The sequence below is a fragment of the Macaca mulatta genome, chromosome 5, assembly GCF_049350105.2.
Source record: "Macaca mulatta isolate MMU2019108-1 chromosome 5, T2T-MMU8v2.0, whole genome shotgun sequence".
NCBI lineage: Eukaryota > Metazoa > Chordata > Mammalia > Primates > Cercopithecidae > Macaca > Macaca mulatta.
In genome coordinates, this window is record NC_133410.1 from 29,855,668 (window position 1) to 29,872,477 (window position 16,810).

At 35.1% G+C, this 16,810-nt stretch overlaps 1 protein-coding gene across 12 annotated transcripts in view; it reads left to right on the forward strand.

Annotated features, from left to right (window-relative positions):
- PCDH7 (protocadherin 7) overlaps positions 1-16,810 on the forward strand; it is a 427,263-nt gene that overhangs the window by 5,505 nt on the left and 404,948 nt on the right. Inside the window, exon 2 of one of the 12 annotated variants that reach the window (XM_001085483.5) lies at positions 4,848-5,310. The exons of the other annotated variants lie outside the window; for them this stretch is intronic. Coding sequence (XP_001085483.2) covers positions 4,848-4,883 — 36 coding nt within the window. The 3' untranslated portion in view covers positions 4,884-5,310. Of the gene's footprint in view, positions 1-4,847; positions 5,311-16,810 lie in introns of those variants that run through there. 12 annotated transcript variants of the gene reach the window in all.

The following is a 16,810-nucleotide window of genomic DNA, read 5'->3' on the forward strand; positions in this document are numbered from 1 at the left end:
TAAATAAATATTTTCTATATATAGTACTTTACTATAGCTATTCAGATAAGGAGAAACAGTCTGAATAAGCTTTTATATCTAATAACAAATGCAATCCAAGAAAACACCAGTTCGAACTACATTTGCATTAAATGGCTTTTGAAAATATGTCCTTTGGTGTATATGAATTTGAATTATTTATTTATTTTAAACCAACATTTAACATAGTGGAGTGTTTATATCTGTTGTATTATTGTGTTACATGGAGTTAGAAGCTGATTTTTGTATTGTTTTGGTGCTTTTATCAGTTTTGTAAACAAGGAAGATTCTAGCTAAAATGGTAGCACATTTTACAGATTACTTATAAACACCCCAAAATAAATTGAGATTTGTAGACATTTCTCTAGAAAATAGTTAATACGTAATGCAAAGCAGTGTGAAGAGCTCTGTCTGCAGAATGTTTACCTCTCGGTTCTTATCTTAATGGTACTTCTGTCCTGTGGCTGGATAGCATTTGCATTCTGAATTGTGTAATCTTATGCTTTTGAGTGGACATATCAAGTGACACTTTTACCGATATTTTATGCAAACAGTTCATATGTTCTGTGCTGTCACTTAAGCTTCATTTGGCTCATCAGATGAGGTTAGCTCTATGTTCTTGAATATTTAAAACAGCTAATATCAAGACTGTTGGCATCCTATTTAAAAGGCAAAGTGATATGCTTATAAATAAACCAATATATGGTGTTAGCCTCTTAACTGAGGAAAGCAGTCCATATTCCAAAAGAGAAAACCTTCAAAGCAATTGGAATGAATCACACAGTTTGCCAAAAGTGACTTTGGAAAACTTTTCTGTCATTAGGTATTCAGAAGAAGAATACACTTTTAATCACAAGTAAATAGCTGACCTAAAATGAAATAAAGGCAAATGAAACACATTCCCCTTAATGTAATTAGTAATAGTAATGGATATGCTTCATCTTCTCAATATTGCTGTCAGGGTCAAGGGATCCATTTACAAAGTTACATTCCGTTTTGACATCTGACATAAATAGAATCCTTTTTGTTCTGCTTTTTGTTTGTGCCATAAGTAGATAATTTCCTATTTTTATTTTTAAAATATATGCACTTTAATTTTTACGGAACTACCAAAATATATTTTCTTTGATTAAACCTGATTTAATCAAAGAAAAAAAAAGAATACAAGGTTTCGCAGTAATTTCCTTCTTTTGATAAATGGATTTATCTAAGGTAAAATTAGACCATTGTATTCTTTCAATTCCATATAGCAGGGTCTAATTTAAAAATTGAGATTTCATTTTACATAAAGCCTTCGTTTTATTTATAGTTTTCCTGAATTGCCTTATTGCAGTTCTTTATTTGTGAAAAAATTCAAGTGATGTTTCTTAAGAGTGTTATCTTTATGAAAATTAGACATTTTAAAGTGTTGTACCTAAGTCCTGTTGTTTTCATTATAATAGGTTAAACAGCTTTGTAGAAATAGAAGTTTGAAAATAATACTCTCCCTTAACCTCTTACTTTTTGTTTTGTTTACATAGACTTGAGAGGCATTCAAATCAAGCTTCTATAGTTACTCTTTGGCAGACTCTAGGAGATGTGTGTGGTAGAGCTGCTGGAATTATTTCCGAAATTCACGCTTTAGAAAACTCACTGATGATGTAGCCCAAATTTTCATAGTTCATACCTTTGCATTTCCAACAAAAGCCTTTGCTCTCAACTAAATAATGTGTTTAGTTGAGCAAAATGTGGATCATTGACAGCATTACTGAGATTAAGTATCCACTTTTCTGTTTCATTCTTCCTTGGTAAACCTGGTCTTGGTGGTTGTTAAACTTTTGTGAACTAGAAGTACAAGTGTGCTTTTCATTCATAACGTAAAGGCAAATGCATTCTATTTTTCTGTTTAAGTCTTCGGTATTTTACTATGTGCTAAGCATTTTTCAATTTTCTTTTAAAATAATGTAATCCCCCCAAAGAGTAATAGTATGAAAAGTACAATTTTGCTTATTATTCTTGAATTCTATTGAGCTTATCCTTGATATGCTGTTATTTAGATAATGCACTTACAAGTAAAAATTTTATTGTATTTAGTAAATGGAAAGTAAGGTAATTTATTTTTGGCAAGAACTTAGCTTGAATAAACACCCATTTTAAAATCCATTTGCAGCTGATCCTGAAATACAAATAATTTACATTAACTTCAGTGACAGTTTCACAGTTTGTCTTCATAATGTTCTCTTTAATGATCAAATTATGTTCAATATATTCATTTTATACTTAGTGAAAAAATATGGGAGAACTTATCTTTTTAATTGCTTCAATTTTGGAAGCAAATGGTTGACTTGCTGTCATGTATTAAGCAATAAGAAAACTAAATGTCAATTCATTTATGTTTGTGTGTGTGGGTGTGTGTGTATGTATATATATACACACATATATATATATAGAGAGAGTATATATATATTCTTTAGTGGAAATGCATCTACATAGTGATGCCAACCATAGCTTCCAGTGCTCATTCTGTAAGCATAATTTTTACAATGTGTTTCTCCTGTCTATAACCAAGGATGTTTTCATAAGGCACAATGAATCTGCGTATGGTGAAATTTCTGTTACATTTGGCCTGATACCATAAGCAAAAGACTAATAGCTGATGGAAGTTAGGCTGTGTCTTTACTCATCTAGTAAAGCAACATTATCTGGATCTCTGGATGTCTATGAAATAAGGAAAATGTCATCCATTGATTTGATCAGCAATGAATTTGCCAATTTATATGGAAGTCCTCATGATTATTTGAACCTTATCCAAAACTTATCCTAAACCAATTAATGACTTAGCTATAAGAACACAAAATCCGTTTAAATACTTTAATAAATCATCTAGTACAATACATAGAGCAAAATCATTTTTTCTTATCTTTCTATCTTTGAGTAATTTCCTATCTCATATGTGGAAAAGCATGAACAAGGTTTATATCACAAACTACACACACAGACGTAAACACACGTATTCGTGCATACCATTTATAGCTGTATTAGTCTTATTTAGTCATGATGTTTATAGATTAATATGTGAAAATATCTAACTTAAACATACACAATGTTGAAATAAAATATACTATAATCAACATTTTAATGACTGTACCTAAAATCACTAGCATCATCACATTTTAGAATTACAAGGTGTTAAACAGTCCCCTCATTTTAATAGAAGAGGAGACTGAGGCCCAGCGTGAAACAGTGACTTGATTGGGATTACAAAATTATCAGGGATATAATGTGCACTAGAGTCCAAGTCATGGAATGTAGTGTCCAGTATTCTTATTTATCTGATCATACCACCTTTGGGGGAAAAAAACCTGAATTTCGGTAACTTTCAATTGCAGTAGAAATCTGTTGAAATTTACTTACTTATTTATGACTATATATTTGGCTATGAAGATTGACATCTTTACAATAGACTATAATTCTGCTTTAGGCTCCAGTTCTTCTGTGTAAAATTATCTAGGAAAATATAATTCAAAATTTACAGAATTTTAAAATAAGTTAATAATTCTTTTCCCTCATATAGGATTGTAATTGATAACATAGAGTCAAGCATCTTAACATGGTTAAGAACGTATATTCTGTTGACAGAATTTTAAATATTAGCACAACAGTGATAACAGACATAAGTTCCTTCCTAGCATTTAGTATATTTCAGTAAAAATTCACTTAAATAGAAAAGAATTAAAACATTCTACACATTATGTATGAAATATTTTATGCATTCTAATTGTGATAATCTTTTACCTTTTCCATCAATATTGATAATTACTTTTGGCTTCTGGGCTTGTTCGCATTTTATCAACTTTGCACATACATTTTCTTTTAGTAGCATCCTTAACACACAGTCATGCACGAATGTTTTCTCTTAATTTGTTTTCTAGCAAGTTTTTAGAAGAATAATCCATTTTGTTAGTTTTCAATTGGATTGCTTCCTTGGTAGGCAGTTAGCCAATCTAGTGTACTAGATTCTAAATTTGCACAGTGACAAAATATAAATTATTGAATCTATTAATTTTAAACATAAAATCTGAACTATTTTTAAAACTAAATATCGTGTGTGACAAAGACATTACTTCATCTTAGCAATCTACTCCATCAGACATTTTAACATCTTTTCTTTCCTGGGAGGGTGTGGTGGTGGAGGCTATGTAGGAGATTTAGTATAATTATATACAGTATTTTAAATATATATATATATAACCAATTTTGTTTAAAATAGTTATGTATAAGGAGTATATAATTGATTTCTAGACTATGGCAAAGTTTCCCATTCATTTATTTACTATGACTCTAAAGAAATAGTAAGAGCTGTTCCCATACATCTAGAGTAAGCTTTGCTTTTCTTATTTTTAAAAAACCCTTAGAATCTTTTCTAAAGCAGTGACTCTTTTGCGGTACATTACACAGTGCTTTATTTAGCATTAGTGTTGTGGGAAAAATCACATTCTAAGAAGAATTTAGCTGAAACCACTAAAACTAATCTTAATTATCACTTCTGGTGAATTAATGTTTTAAAGGCGGAATAAAGGTTTAGCTTCAGGAATGTAGTGATGTTTGTATTGAACTCTAATGCTGTGTACAAACAAAAAGCTATTAAAGCTCCCAAATAGGATTCCTCTGACAAGTTAACTTCCCCCACCCCCAATCGTGTTTATTATTTACAAACACAAAATTGGCATTAAAGTTTTTCTCTGCTCCTCAATCTCTACTATAGCTTTCCAATTGGGCATAAGACATTGGGGAAAATTTCTTTATCGATTTTTTTTTACCTGCATAAATCTTTATTTTCCTTCTTTCAGATGCGTCTACATCCATACATTACTGTGTTTGGCTGAATTCCACTCTAATATGATGCTCCATTATGCACCATACTGTGATGACCTTTCTACTCCGAAACCTGCTGGAGCCTGCCCTTGGCCGTGGGGTGTCAGCCAATCACTGCTTGTTCCACTTGTTGTACATTTTATGTTTGAGTCTTTTTCTTTTTCATATGCGGAAAAATAGTATGAAAATAAAAAAAAATGTATGAAATAGTAGTAATGCAGAAATGTGCTACTAATGGATGTCTGAGTCACCAGGAATTCCATTCTTAAAGAGGCGGTTAGTACCTATTAGACTTAATAGTGACGTCTTAAAAAAATCCAAAAACATATTGCAACAATAAGTTTGAGACTTTGTGTGACCAAAGGGAAATTCACTCTCTCATATCTTTGTCTTTAATACATTAAACACTGATTTTGAATAAAAATCTAAATTGATCAATATTTTTATGTGCCATGTAATCACAGGCCAGTCAGATAGTTCTGTTAGGGTGAAGGATAATATATTTTGCTCATTCTGTGCATGTATTTTTAAATGCTGTTTTGTGTGTTTGTGTGTGTTTCCATATATATATATGTATATATGCTAGAACTTTGAGCAATATTTATAAAATATTATCTGTAAAGCAAGTTTGAGAAACTAATTTTTTATATTTATAATGAGCACGGATTGACTTTTTTCTTAATCTTGAAATAGTGACCAAAATATTTATATCATTTTTGAATTTATTTTTTAATTCCTTAAGAAAATTCAGAACTTTTCAGTTTGATTTGCTAAAGTCACTGTAGTCACATTCGGAAGGAATATGTGGCTTTCTCTTCTTTATGGACTATATTCATCAGAAGTCCATATTTATTAAACATCCTGTTTGATGTCAGATAACATAAACTCAAGCAGCTTCAAAGAGTTCAACATGTTGCATATTGTTGAGAGAGTAAGTGACTGAATTTTAGTTGTATAAGCAATATTATAGGTAGGTCAGGGAGTCATCTGCATGACCCCTCTATATCTTTATGTTTATATGTTTATGTCTTTATTTGTTATGTCATATGTGTTTATGAGCCTAGAAAATAAGTGTTCCATATATAACATTTAATAATTTTATAATACATACTATGCTGTCTGCCCTATTAGAATTTTCCATAAATTTTGGAAGCAAGAATGCCAAATTCTCAAGATCTTTTGGTGAATCACTCTCAATATAAGAGCTGTTTAAGACAAATAAATAAATAAATATTGGAAGGACATTGGAAGTGATAGGAAATGCACTATAACCCCTGTGAATCTCTAATGTATACCTGAGGATTTTTGTTTCATAAGCTGTGTATTTAATCTCGCAAAAGGGGACTTTTCAGAAACATCATTGCAAGTACAGTAAGATTTCTGTATAAAACTTAATTATCCTTAACCTCCCATTTTGTTTTGAACACAAGGACTAGTGTGAAAGGAACCTGTACCAATGTCTGCTTCTTGAAAATGCTTGTTTTCCTCATTCCAAGTAGTAAACGTCAGTAGACATACTTCAAATGTAAATCCTGTAACAAGTCACATCAACTGAAAAACAAATTACAGAAAAAAAAAAGTCTAGAATTTTGGGTTAATTTAATGTGCAATCACATAGAAGTGATATTTATGAATACCTTCACAAAGAAGAACATTGTAGGTTAGCATTTTCTAAATAGGTTGCAACACACTCTTGAAGTATGAATCAGTTTATTGAGTCTCTACCACAATTAGAAAAGTACAAAATAAAATAGAAAAATACAGAGTACATCACCCATAGTAGCAGTAAATATTGTCTTGTGCAATTTTTGTTTCAGTTGTGTTTGTGTGGAGGTGTGTGTTTCTGTTCTTGGTTGTTAGGTTACGAATCTGTCTTATTGTGGAAGCATTTGAAAATGTTTGAGAACCAGCACTCTAGACTGGGGTAGGAAGTTATGGCTATTTACTATTATGATTGGAAAAACATAGTAAATCAAAGCAGGAAAAAAAATAATGCTAACACTCCCAAGGATTTTAGTGTACTATTAAGCTGAATCAGAATGATCAACAGCATGCTGATTACAGCAACATTTATCAACAGCAGAAAGCTTTTGAGAAGTTTATTATCATTCCTCTACTCTTCTTGTGATTAAAAAAAATCTTTGAACACATGCCATTGGTTTATTGAACAGATACAGACTCCCAGTCCCCCTTCCCAGTCCCTTAACATGCCCAGCGCCTCCCCAGTTACCCCTCACCCAGTTGTTGCTATCAAACTCAGGTGTCTAGGTCAGTAAGTCTCCTTTGTAATTACTGGAACGTACCATTTACGGAGGTGCCTGTGGACAGTGGACAGATGAAGACAGAGCAAACCACATATTATCCTATATATTTTAGCATGTGGATATTTTATTTTAAACTAGAAGACAATAGTTAATTCTCCATTTCAAAATCTGAGAAGGAATATGAGATGCTAGAGATTGGTCTATTTTAGAGTAGTTCATCCTTTGGATAACGTTTCTTTGATCTATCAGTACCGGTCCTGGTATTAAAAGAATAATAAGATAGAGTCTTTGGCCTCAGGGAATTAATGTATTATAAAGATGATAACAGGGCAGAAAAAGAATAGTTTATTTTATTTAGAAATTTTATTTTTTTAAGAGACAAGTGTCTCATTATGTTGCCCAGGTTGGATTCGAACCCCTGGCCTCAGGGGATCCTTCTGCCTCAGCCTCCAAGTAGCTGGGAGTACAGGTGTCCACCACGACAGCAGGCAGAAAAATAAGAGTTTATATTTGTATCATGCCTCTTATGTTTCAAAACATTGAATGCGTGTTTGCTTACTTGTGCCTCAGAACAAGCTGTGAGGAAGACCACCAGTATTCTGAGGTAAGGATACTGAAATAATGAACAGCTTTTTCACGACTCTGATGGAACTAGCTAGCTTAATAACCTTATAAAGTCTATGAAAAAATATTCGGTCATAATTCAAGAATACCAAAAACATTTGAGGGAAGTTTTGAAATGTATGTTTTGGAATATGGAAGAATTCCTTAAAACAGGTCCAGTTTTTCAAACTTTTTGAGTCACAAACTGTACTTCATACTACTAAAAAAAAACCCTTGCTGGTATAATTTGGAGATCCAATTTTCGACTGAACTTATAAACTACAGCCACATATGTGATTAAAAAACAAAACCCTCAAGAATTAGGCAAATTACTTTATAACTCTAACTTTATTTATTTATTTTTTTTAATTTTATTTATTTTTTTTTTTTGAGACGGAGTCTCGCTCTGTCGCCCAGGCTGGAGTGCAGTGGCGCAATCTCGGCTCACTGCAAGCTCCGCCTCCCGGGTTCACGCCATTCTCCTGCCTCAGCCTCCCGAGTAGCTGGGACTACAGGCGCCCGCCCCTGCGCCCGGCTAATTTTTTCTATTTTTAGTAGAGACGGGGTTTCACCATGGTCTCGATCTCCTGACCTTGTGATCCGCCCACCTCGGCCTCCCAAAGTGCTGGGATTACAGGAGTGAGCCACCACGCCCGGCCCTCTAACTTTATTTTTTAGGTTATCTTAAAAGAAAACCTACCAAAGTCTTTTGGGAGCAATTCCACAGTTGGAAATATCTCTCTGGGAATAATTTTCTATCTGCAACTTTGCAAAACACTTTTCTTTGATGTGCCTGATTTTTTTAATCCATTCATTTTCAAGAAAATGTATTAATCTTCTGTATCTTTTTTTTTTTTTTTTTTTTTTTGAGATGGAGTCTGGCTCCGTGGCTAAGGCTGGAGTGGAGCAGCACAGCCTCAGCTTAATTTAACCTCTGCCCCCCAGGTTCAAGCGATTCTCCTGCCTCAAACTCCCTAGTAGCTGGGATTACAGGTGCTTGCCACCATGCCTGGCTAATTTTTTGTATTTTTAGTAGAAATGGGGTTTCACCATTTTGGTCAGGCTGGTCTCGAACTCCTGACCTCAAGTGATCAACTCACCTCAGCATCCCAAAGTGCTGGGATTACAGACGTGACCCACCACGCCTGGCCATGATTTTCTATATCTTTAGTACACACCGCAAAGCTTTGGAGTGAAGATACAGCAACAACTAGAGTAAGTTCCCTGTCTTCGTACATAGGACAATTAAGAAATAATATATATGAGGCAAGGGAGACATGAAGCTCAGAGGGACTGCCGTCAAGTTTTTTCTTGCCATCACAGTATTTCCAGTGTCCAGTAGAGTGCTGGGCTTAGAGGAGGCACTCATAAATGTTTGTTGAACAAATAAACAAAGGGCCTGGGCTTTGTTGCTAGGTAGCCTGCAGATCCATCCACATTGGGTTGTTGAAATATGGTGTGGCTATTTTATATCAGGCTCTGAGAGCCTCATCGTTGCTGTTTTCTGCCCCAGCTGGGTGGGTGTCTCCAACATGAAAGTCTACCTGCTGTGTTGGCCGGAGTCCCTGCCTTCCTTGTGTGGTGTGTGACCCTTGTTTCCGTAGCACATGGGCAATTCTCTGATCTCCCCACTTCCCTTCTCCTTGGTGGTGTAAGCACGGAAGCCTTAGACAAGCTAAACTAAAGCAAATGTTTGAGGCAAGTAAGAGAAACACTGGTCGTGCAGTACACTTTGACATTTTGAGGGGGTACGAAGAACAACCACAAAAACATACAGATTTTTAGCATTTTTCTGAATATCATTATCTGGAGAAGATATAGATACATGTGCACACAAACACACGCACGAATCTCTGTTTTCGTCAGCTGATATGTTCCTGCAGATATTATTCAGTCTAATGTCAGGCAGTCTTTTTTTTTTTTTTTTTTTTTTGAGACGGAGTCTCGCTCCGTCGCCCAGGCTAGAGGGCAGTGGCGCGATCTCAGCTCACTGCAAGCTCCGCCTCCCGGATTTACGCCATTCTCCTGCCTCAGCCTCCCGAGTAGCTGGGACTTACAGGCGCCCGCCACCTCGCCCGGCTAGTTTTTTGTATTTTTTAGTAGAGACGGGGTTTCACCGTGTTAGCCAGGATGGTCTGGATCTCCTGACCTCGTGATCTGCCCGTCTCGGCCTCCCAAAGTGCTGGGATTACGGGCTTGAGCCACCGCGCCCGGCCAAGCAGTCATGTTTAAAGGTGAGGTGCGGCATATCTTGGTTTACTAAGCAAAGAGGAATATGCTGTATCTTGAGAGCAATGGGCAGTGATTTGAGAGCAGAGGGATGCCTTGCAACTGAAAGTCACTTCTAAGCAGCCCAGAATATTCGAAGGACTCCTCTTTTAAAGTGTAAACGACCATAAGTGATCTCTGAAGGAGTTTGCTTCAGCCTTTAGCTCGCCAGGGTGTAAGCTGCTCTAAGTGGATAACTAGGTCAGTCACTCACAAAGATCAATAGTCCTTAAGAAACGGGAATTTTGATTGGGGCCTTGAGGAAAGATGGGTAACCTTGAGTAGCTTAGAAGACTGAGACTGTGTTAAGGTGTTTTGAATTCTAGTGAGGAGTTGGGGAGGTAGGGTGAGATTATATCAGAGAAGGATGTTCAAGCCTGACAAAAGCAAATGTTTGTGGCCTGGAATTTTGGACCAGGGCCTTGGTGACCATAAGGATGCCAGTAAACATCATGAAATATGATTGCAAGATTAATGTGAAGAAGTAGGAAACCTTCACTTCCTTCCATTTAGACCAAGTGGCTTGTTTGGGTTTGGTTTTTGTTTTCAGACGAGAATATCTAGTCTAACTGCTTTGTCTCCATTCATTTTCTGCTCATACTTATGGGAGAAAGAGGGGAACAAAGAAGAAAAAGGGGAAAAAGAAAGTAGAAAAACTGCATGGCACCATACCTGCCTCCTCTCTACTGTTGTATTAGACAAGTGTAGTAAAAAATAGTTGCCACTTTTTGACACATTATTGCCACGCCGTGGTTTCTTACCCTGACTTAACTGGAGGAAGCTGAGACTTACAGAGGGTAATGAAGGCCTGTTTTTCACTGTTAGAGGAAACTTGAAAAAATACAAACGACAAAAATCTGTGGAATATTTAGAGCAGAGCAAATGTAAAGGGCTCTCCTACCCCATACTGGTTGGATGGACTAAGTATTTCAATAATTTGAGAGATAATAGATTTCATTTATATAAATATATAATAGATAATATATTTCATTTATAAAAATATGTAAAAATTATATAAATATATTTCATTCAACAATAAAGAGTAAATGGAATTAAAACTATTTTTAATAAAAAAATCGGGATGAACTCATAATTCTCATAATGTGGTGTGGGGCTATGTTAACCAAGTGTAATAGACGTGTGATTTTTATCTGACAAAAATGTCATTTTAAATGCAAGTTTTGCATGCCCCATTCTTAGAAATTCAGTTCTAGGAAGTCTGTTCTATAGCCTAGAAACCTGAGTTTTTAACACCAACCCCTCTTCTCCACTCTGATTGCAAAATGTAAGCTATGCTAGTGAAATTTGGAGTTAGAGCTTTTGAAATTCTTACCACTTTCTTACTGATTTAGTCCTCAAAGGTCTCTGGAAACATAGAAAACTAAAGCTGGATGAGGGAATCTAAATCTGCCTTCTAGCCCCAGCTCAGTCACTGATTGGCTGGTGTGACCTTGTGAAGTCCCCTTCAAGTCTTGAAGTCTCTGGAAACTCCTCTTCTGTCACTTTAGATTATAACTCCTGCTCTGATTACATGACAGAGTTTATGGGAGTCATATAAACCATTAGCAACTTTTTGAAGCAGGAAAGCAACTGAAGAGAATATTTCTAATTATCTATGAATTTCTCTAACCTCTTTTTCAGCTGCATTTACACTTTTGGGGGCATTTTCAATATATTATATTTAAAATATAGTCTGGTTGCAGTGGCTCACACCTGTAATTTCAACACTTTGAGAGGCAAAGGTGAGAGGATCGCTTGAACCCAGGAGGTTGAGGCTGCAGTGACCGCATTCACGCTGCTGCACTCCAGCCTGGGTAGCAGAGGGAGATCCTGTCTCAAAAAATATATATGTATACATATGTGTGTGTGTGTGTGTGTATGTGTTACACATCACTTGTTTGATCTTGTGATACCTTCTTATCCTAGTGACTGTCTTCAAAGTTACACTAATTTCAGATCAAGTTTCTTCGACTGGGTGTGGGCTTCCACATATACCAATAGGCACTGGGTATAGTGAGAATGACTTTCAGTGCTATTGACATGTCCCTGGTAAAGATGGAGAGGTAAAGCTTTGTGTCATAAACTAGGTAGTATAGGAAACACTCACAATAATTTGATAACATTCCTTTTTACAGTTAAAAAAATTCCAGGTTAGTAGAGAGTCTGAGTCTCCTCAGGATATTATAACAAAAATACCCCAGACCGGGTGTGTTAAAAAACAGAAGTTAATTTTCTCTTGGTTTTGGAGGTTAGAAGTCTCAGGTCAAGGTGCCGGCAAATTCTGATGAGGTCTTTCTTACTGGCTGTAGGTCTCTGCCTTCTCTTTGCATCCTCAGGTGACCCTTCCTCTGTGCCTGAGTGGAGAGAGAAAGCTCTGGTGTCTCTTCCTCTTTATATAAGAACACTAGTCCTGTCAGATTAGAGCCCTAACTTTATGAGCCCATTTAACCTTAATTTTCTCCATAAAGGCCCTATCTCCAAGTACAGTCACATTGGGGATTACATTACATAATTTAGTCCGTAATGGAATCTATTTTTGTTCTGAGCAGAAACACGTTGGACTGGACCATTGTTTCCTCATGAGCTTGTCATTATTACACACAACCTGTCCATTTCTGGGACAGTATACTTCCCATTTTAAAGGAAACTTGCCTTGCCTTGATGAGCTCCAAAAACCAACTTATCGATGTGTTCTTAAACTGAAAAAAAAAAGGTACAATTGCTATTGCTTTTGTGAAAAATATATGAATCTATACCACATTTGCATGGGCATCAAATTTAAAATACATCGTTTAGCTTACTATATCTAACTTATTAGGCACATCACTGACTGTTGCCTGCAATGTTAAGCTTTCATGGAGATTTCTGACATTACATAACATCTCAGTTTTTAAAAATTCTGCTAACCAATAAGTGCATGAAGGTATATTAATTAATGTGAAATCAACATTTACATGAAACAGTCTAAAAACTGTTTCACAAGTTTAACAGTTCTTTTTAATGGCAATGTTCATATTTAGTCTTAAAATTTTAGTGCATTTTCAGCATTAAAATGAAAAGCAATAGGAATTAAGTGGAGAGGGAGTCAGTTGAAACAGAAACGCAGACTTAATAATTCCTCTTATGAAAGCGCAATCTCAGTGGATTTTCACGCACAGTAGCATAATTGGTCTGACATAGATCCAGTGGGTCTGATTTCTCATGGCGTATGGAAACTGCCAGGCATGTAACTGAGGCTGGTACCATGCTCTGAGTGACTCTTCACTATTATTATGTATGCATGCAATACACTTTTTATCATGAGACCAATCCATGAACAAATTAAAACTTATGCTTTTGTTCCCTTTGTACTTTACAATGTTTAAAATAAAATAAAAAATTCCCATGATAAAATTAATAATGAATAACCTAAAACTATATATATATATATATATATATATATATATGTATATATGTATGTATATGTGTGTCCAGTGTGCTGTAGGAGTGCCAAATTTGTGAGGGTAATACAGGATAAACTCATCAAAGTCTGGAAGGGGAATTTTAGTCTTCTCTTTCTTTTGGTCAGCATTTCTAGGCAACAAAATATAACAGGGAGTAGACTTTTTCTAAGAAGTATCTTTCTAAGCTTCTAGAGCTAATTTTACATTTGACCCTCTACAATTAATATTAGAAACTTTAACAGTTCCCTTGTTCAGGGAAATGGCAGTAATGATGGTATAAACAAATATATATTTTTTAATTGCATCTAAATCTGTTTCAGTGTATTTCACTGTTGAACACAAGGATCAATTTCATATACAGAGATGGCATTTCTGTTGGATTTAGGAACAATGCATGGTAATGTCTGGATTTTTCCAAAACTAATGCTTATACTGTTAGTTCAAGGGCATTACAATTTACTTTGTTACTAAAACTTGATGTTTTCTTTAATGTTTTACCTTCAATAAGGAATGTATGCATGTGAATATGTATTTATATATAGTGGACATATTCATATGCATATATACATATGCATACATGAAACACACACAAAGAGGTAACGCGGTTGACATTTCAGAAAGAAAATAGTGAATCACTACTATATGCCAGTTATGGTTAAGGTCTATTCCAGGCACTGGAGAAAAAGTAATAAATGAAACAGGAACAAGTTTCTTCCTTCATGGAGTTTCGGTTTTAGTGTAATAATATGTAAATAGTATATAAATGATATATAAGTACATGAATAGCTAAACTTACATTGCACACTATATTTTAGGCACGGGTCAACATATTTTACATATATTAACTCATTAAATAGTGATAACAACGATAAAGTAACACCTATAATTATCTTCATTTTGTAGCTGTCAAAGCAATGTGCAGCAGCGTTCACTAACTTGCTCATGGTCACACAATTTGTAAAATGATAAAACTGAGGTTTAGGTACGGACAGTTGGGCTGCAGAGGCCACTCTGTCCACCACTGTGCATATGTGAAGTAGAGGAAATACATCTATTTTACAACAAACTAATTCTGTGAGAATGGAATTGGATTCTCTTGCTTCTCTTCCCTTCAGTGATATTCCAACCTTGCTATTTTAGTATCTTGTACTATGTTTTTAAAATTAGGTCACTCAGTCCAATTTCTTAAAAAAATAGTTTCACCTTAAACCTTACCTTATGCAAAACAAAAGATGGGAAGATGCATATTAGACCAGTTCTATCCTGTGCTTTTGATAAACACTTCATAAAATATTTTTTCTTTTTCATTATTTTATTTCAATATTCTTCCATTCACTCATTGTGTATATAGTTTGTTATTTATATCATTAGTGCAGGTAGGAAAATATATTTTCATTATTTTTGTTGATTGCGAATTGATTCAGGATAGGAAAATGTCTTTTTTTTTTTTTTTCTTGAGATGGAGTCTCGCTCTGCCGCCAGGCTGGAATGCAGTGGCACAATCTTGGCTCACTGCAACCTCCTCCTCCTGGGTCAAGTGATTCTCCTGCCTCAGCCTCCTGAGCAGCTGGGACTACAGGCGCCCGCCACCATGCCTGGCTAATTTTTTTTGTATTTTTGGTAGAGACGGGGTTTCACCATGTTGGCCAGGATGGTCTCGATCTCTTGACCTCGTGATCCAACTGCCTTGGCCTCCCAAAGTGCTGGGATTACAGGTGTGAGCCATCGCTCCCGGCCAGGAAAATTCCTTTTTATAGAGAATAACATTTTGACTAGGATTTTTCTTTAAGTACATTTTGTTTACTTTTTACAAAAAAAAAAAATATGTTTTTCTCTTGAGCTTTTTTTTTAAGCTTTCACAAGGTTTGAAAGAAAATAAAGTGAAAGTGAATTACTTATACAAGATTCTAGTTTTACCTAAATTAGGTGTTCATTATTAAATATTCAATTAAAATATGACCTATGTCATTTAGCAATTTTTTAAAAATATCTTTTTACTTCTATATTTAAAACATTTATATACATTTTTATGATACATGCTTTTTTCCTTTTTTCTTCAAAGAATATGAAACACATTTTTAATCAGCTAAAGTGTACATAAGCAGTACCAAAGCCCATCTGAAGTTGATTCTTTATGAAAACAATGGTGCAGTGATTTTTTTTGCTGTGACATTGTGTTCTTAATGTGTGGATGACACTTTTCACTGTAGGATTTTTTTTTTGCAACTGAGATATCTCAAAATATGATCTTTGTAATATACCTTTGAGATCAGTTATATAATATGTTTTTAATACATATGATCTGAGTTGATATGAGTATCATTAGAATGATTTAAAATTTTACACTTCAAAACTAGTGAATTAACTACGTGAGGCTGCTTCCTCAGTCCACTTATGCATTTATAGAGTTTTGTTTACTCAGCAGTAGATTTTCTTTTTTTAGATAGGGTGTCACTTAGACTCAGGTGATTCTCCCACCTCAGCCTTCCAAATAACTGGGACTACAAGTGTGTGCTACCATGTATGGCTAGTTTAAAAAAAAAAAAAAGTTGGAGACAGGGTTTCGCCACATTGCCCAGGCTGGTCTGGAACTCCTGATGTTAAGCCATCTGCCCGCCTGGGCCTCCCATAGTGTTAGTATTACAGGCATGAGCCACTTCACCTGGCCAACAATAGATATTAAAATACTGCCACTATTGCATTTGTTTCCTATGAATGGAAATAAAGTATACTAAAATGGTAAGGAAGCCAGCCAATCCCCCGCAGGTCCCAATGCGCAACAGATTACCTCCTTATCATTCTTTTGAAAGTTTAACTCTCTGTTGTAAACAACCAACTTAGAGGCAAATAACTGTGGAAGTTGAATAGTGTTTGTTATTTGCTGACTAATTGTGGGCACCACAAATATAATCTGCAATTACTATATGAGTAGAGTATAAGCCAATTAGGGGCTGGAACAATTTGGCTTGATTTGGAAAGCTGTTTCAAATTTAGTGTCTGAAAGTGGACAATTAATTTTGAATCTATAAACTTCAGTGAAAATATTGGTATGCTTTCAAGGAGAGTTCAAGAGAAGAAGAAAAGATTAAGGATGCAGTGTGTTTTGTATGATCTCATTGTAAGAACTTGATGAAATACACGATTTGCTCTGTGTCTATTATTATCATTCTTGCAAGATGTTTCCTGGATACACCAGGAATACACTTGTGAGTCTTTGTATTCACCCAGACAAGTGGCAGTTGTTTTCAGTCCTCAGTAAAAAAATAGTGTCAACACTCACCTCACACAGTTAATAATAAAAATGTATGTTTATGAGTTCTTGAGAATTCATGACTATTCATTTTGAAATGATTTTTGACT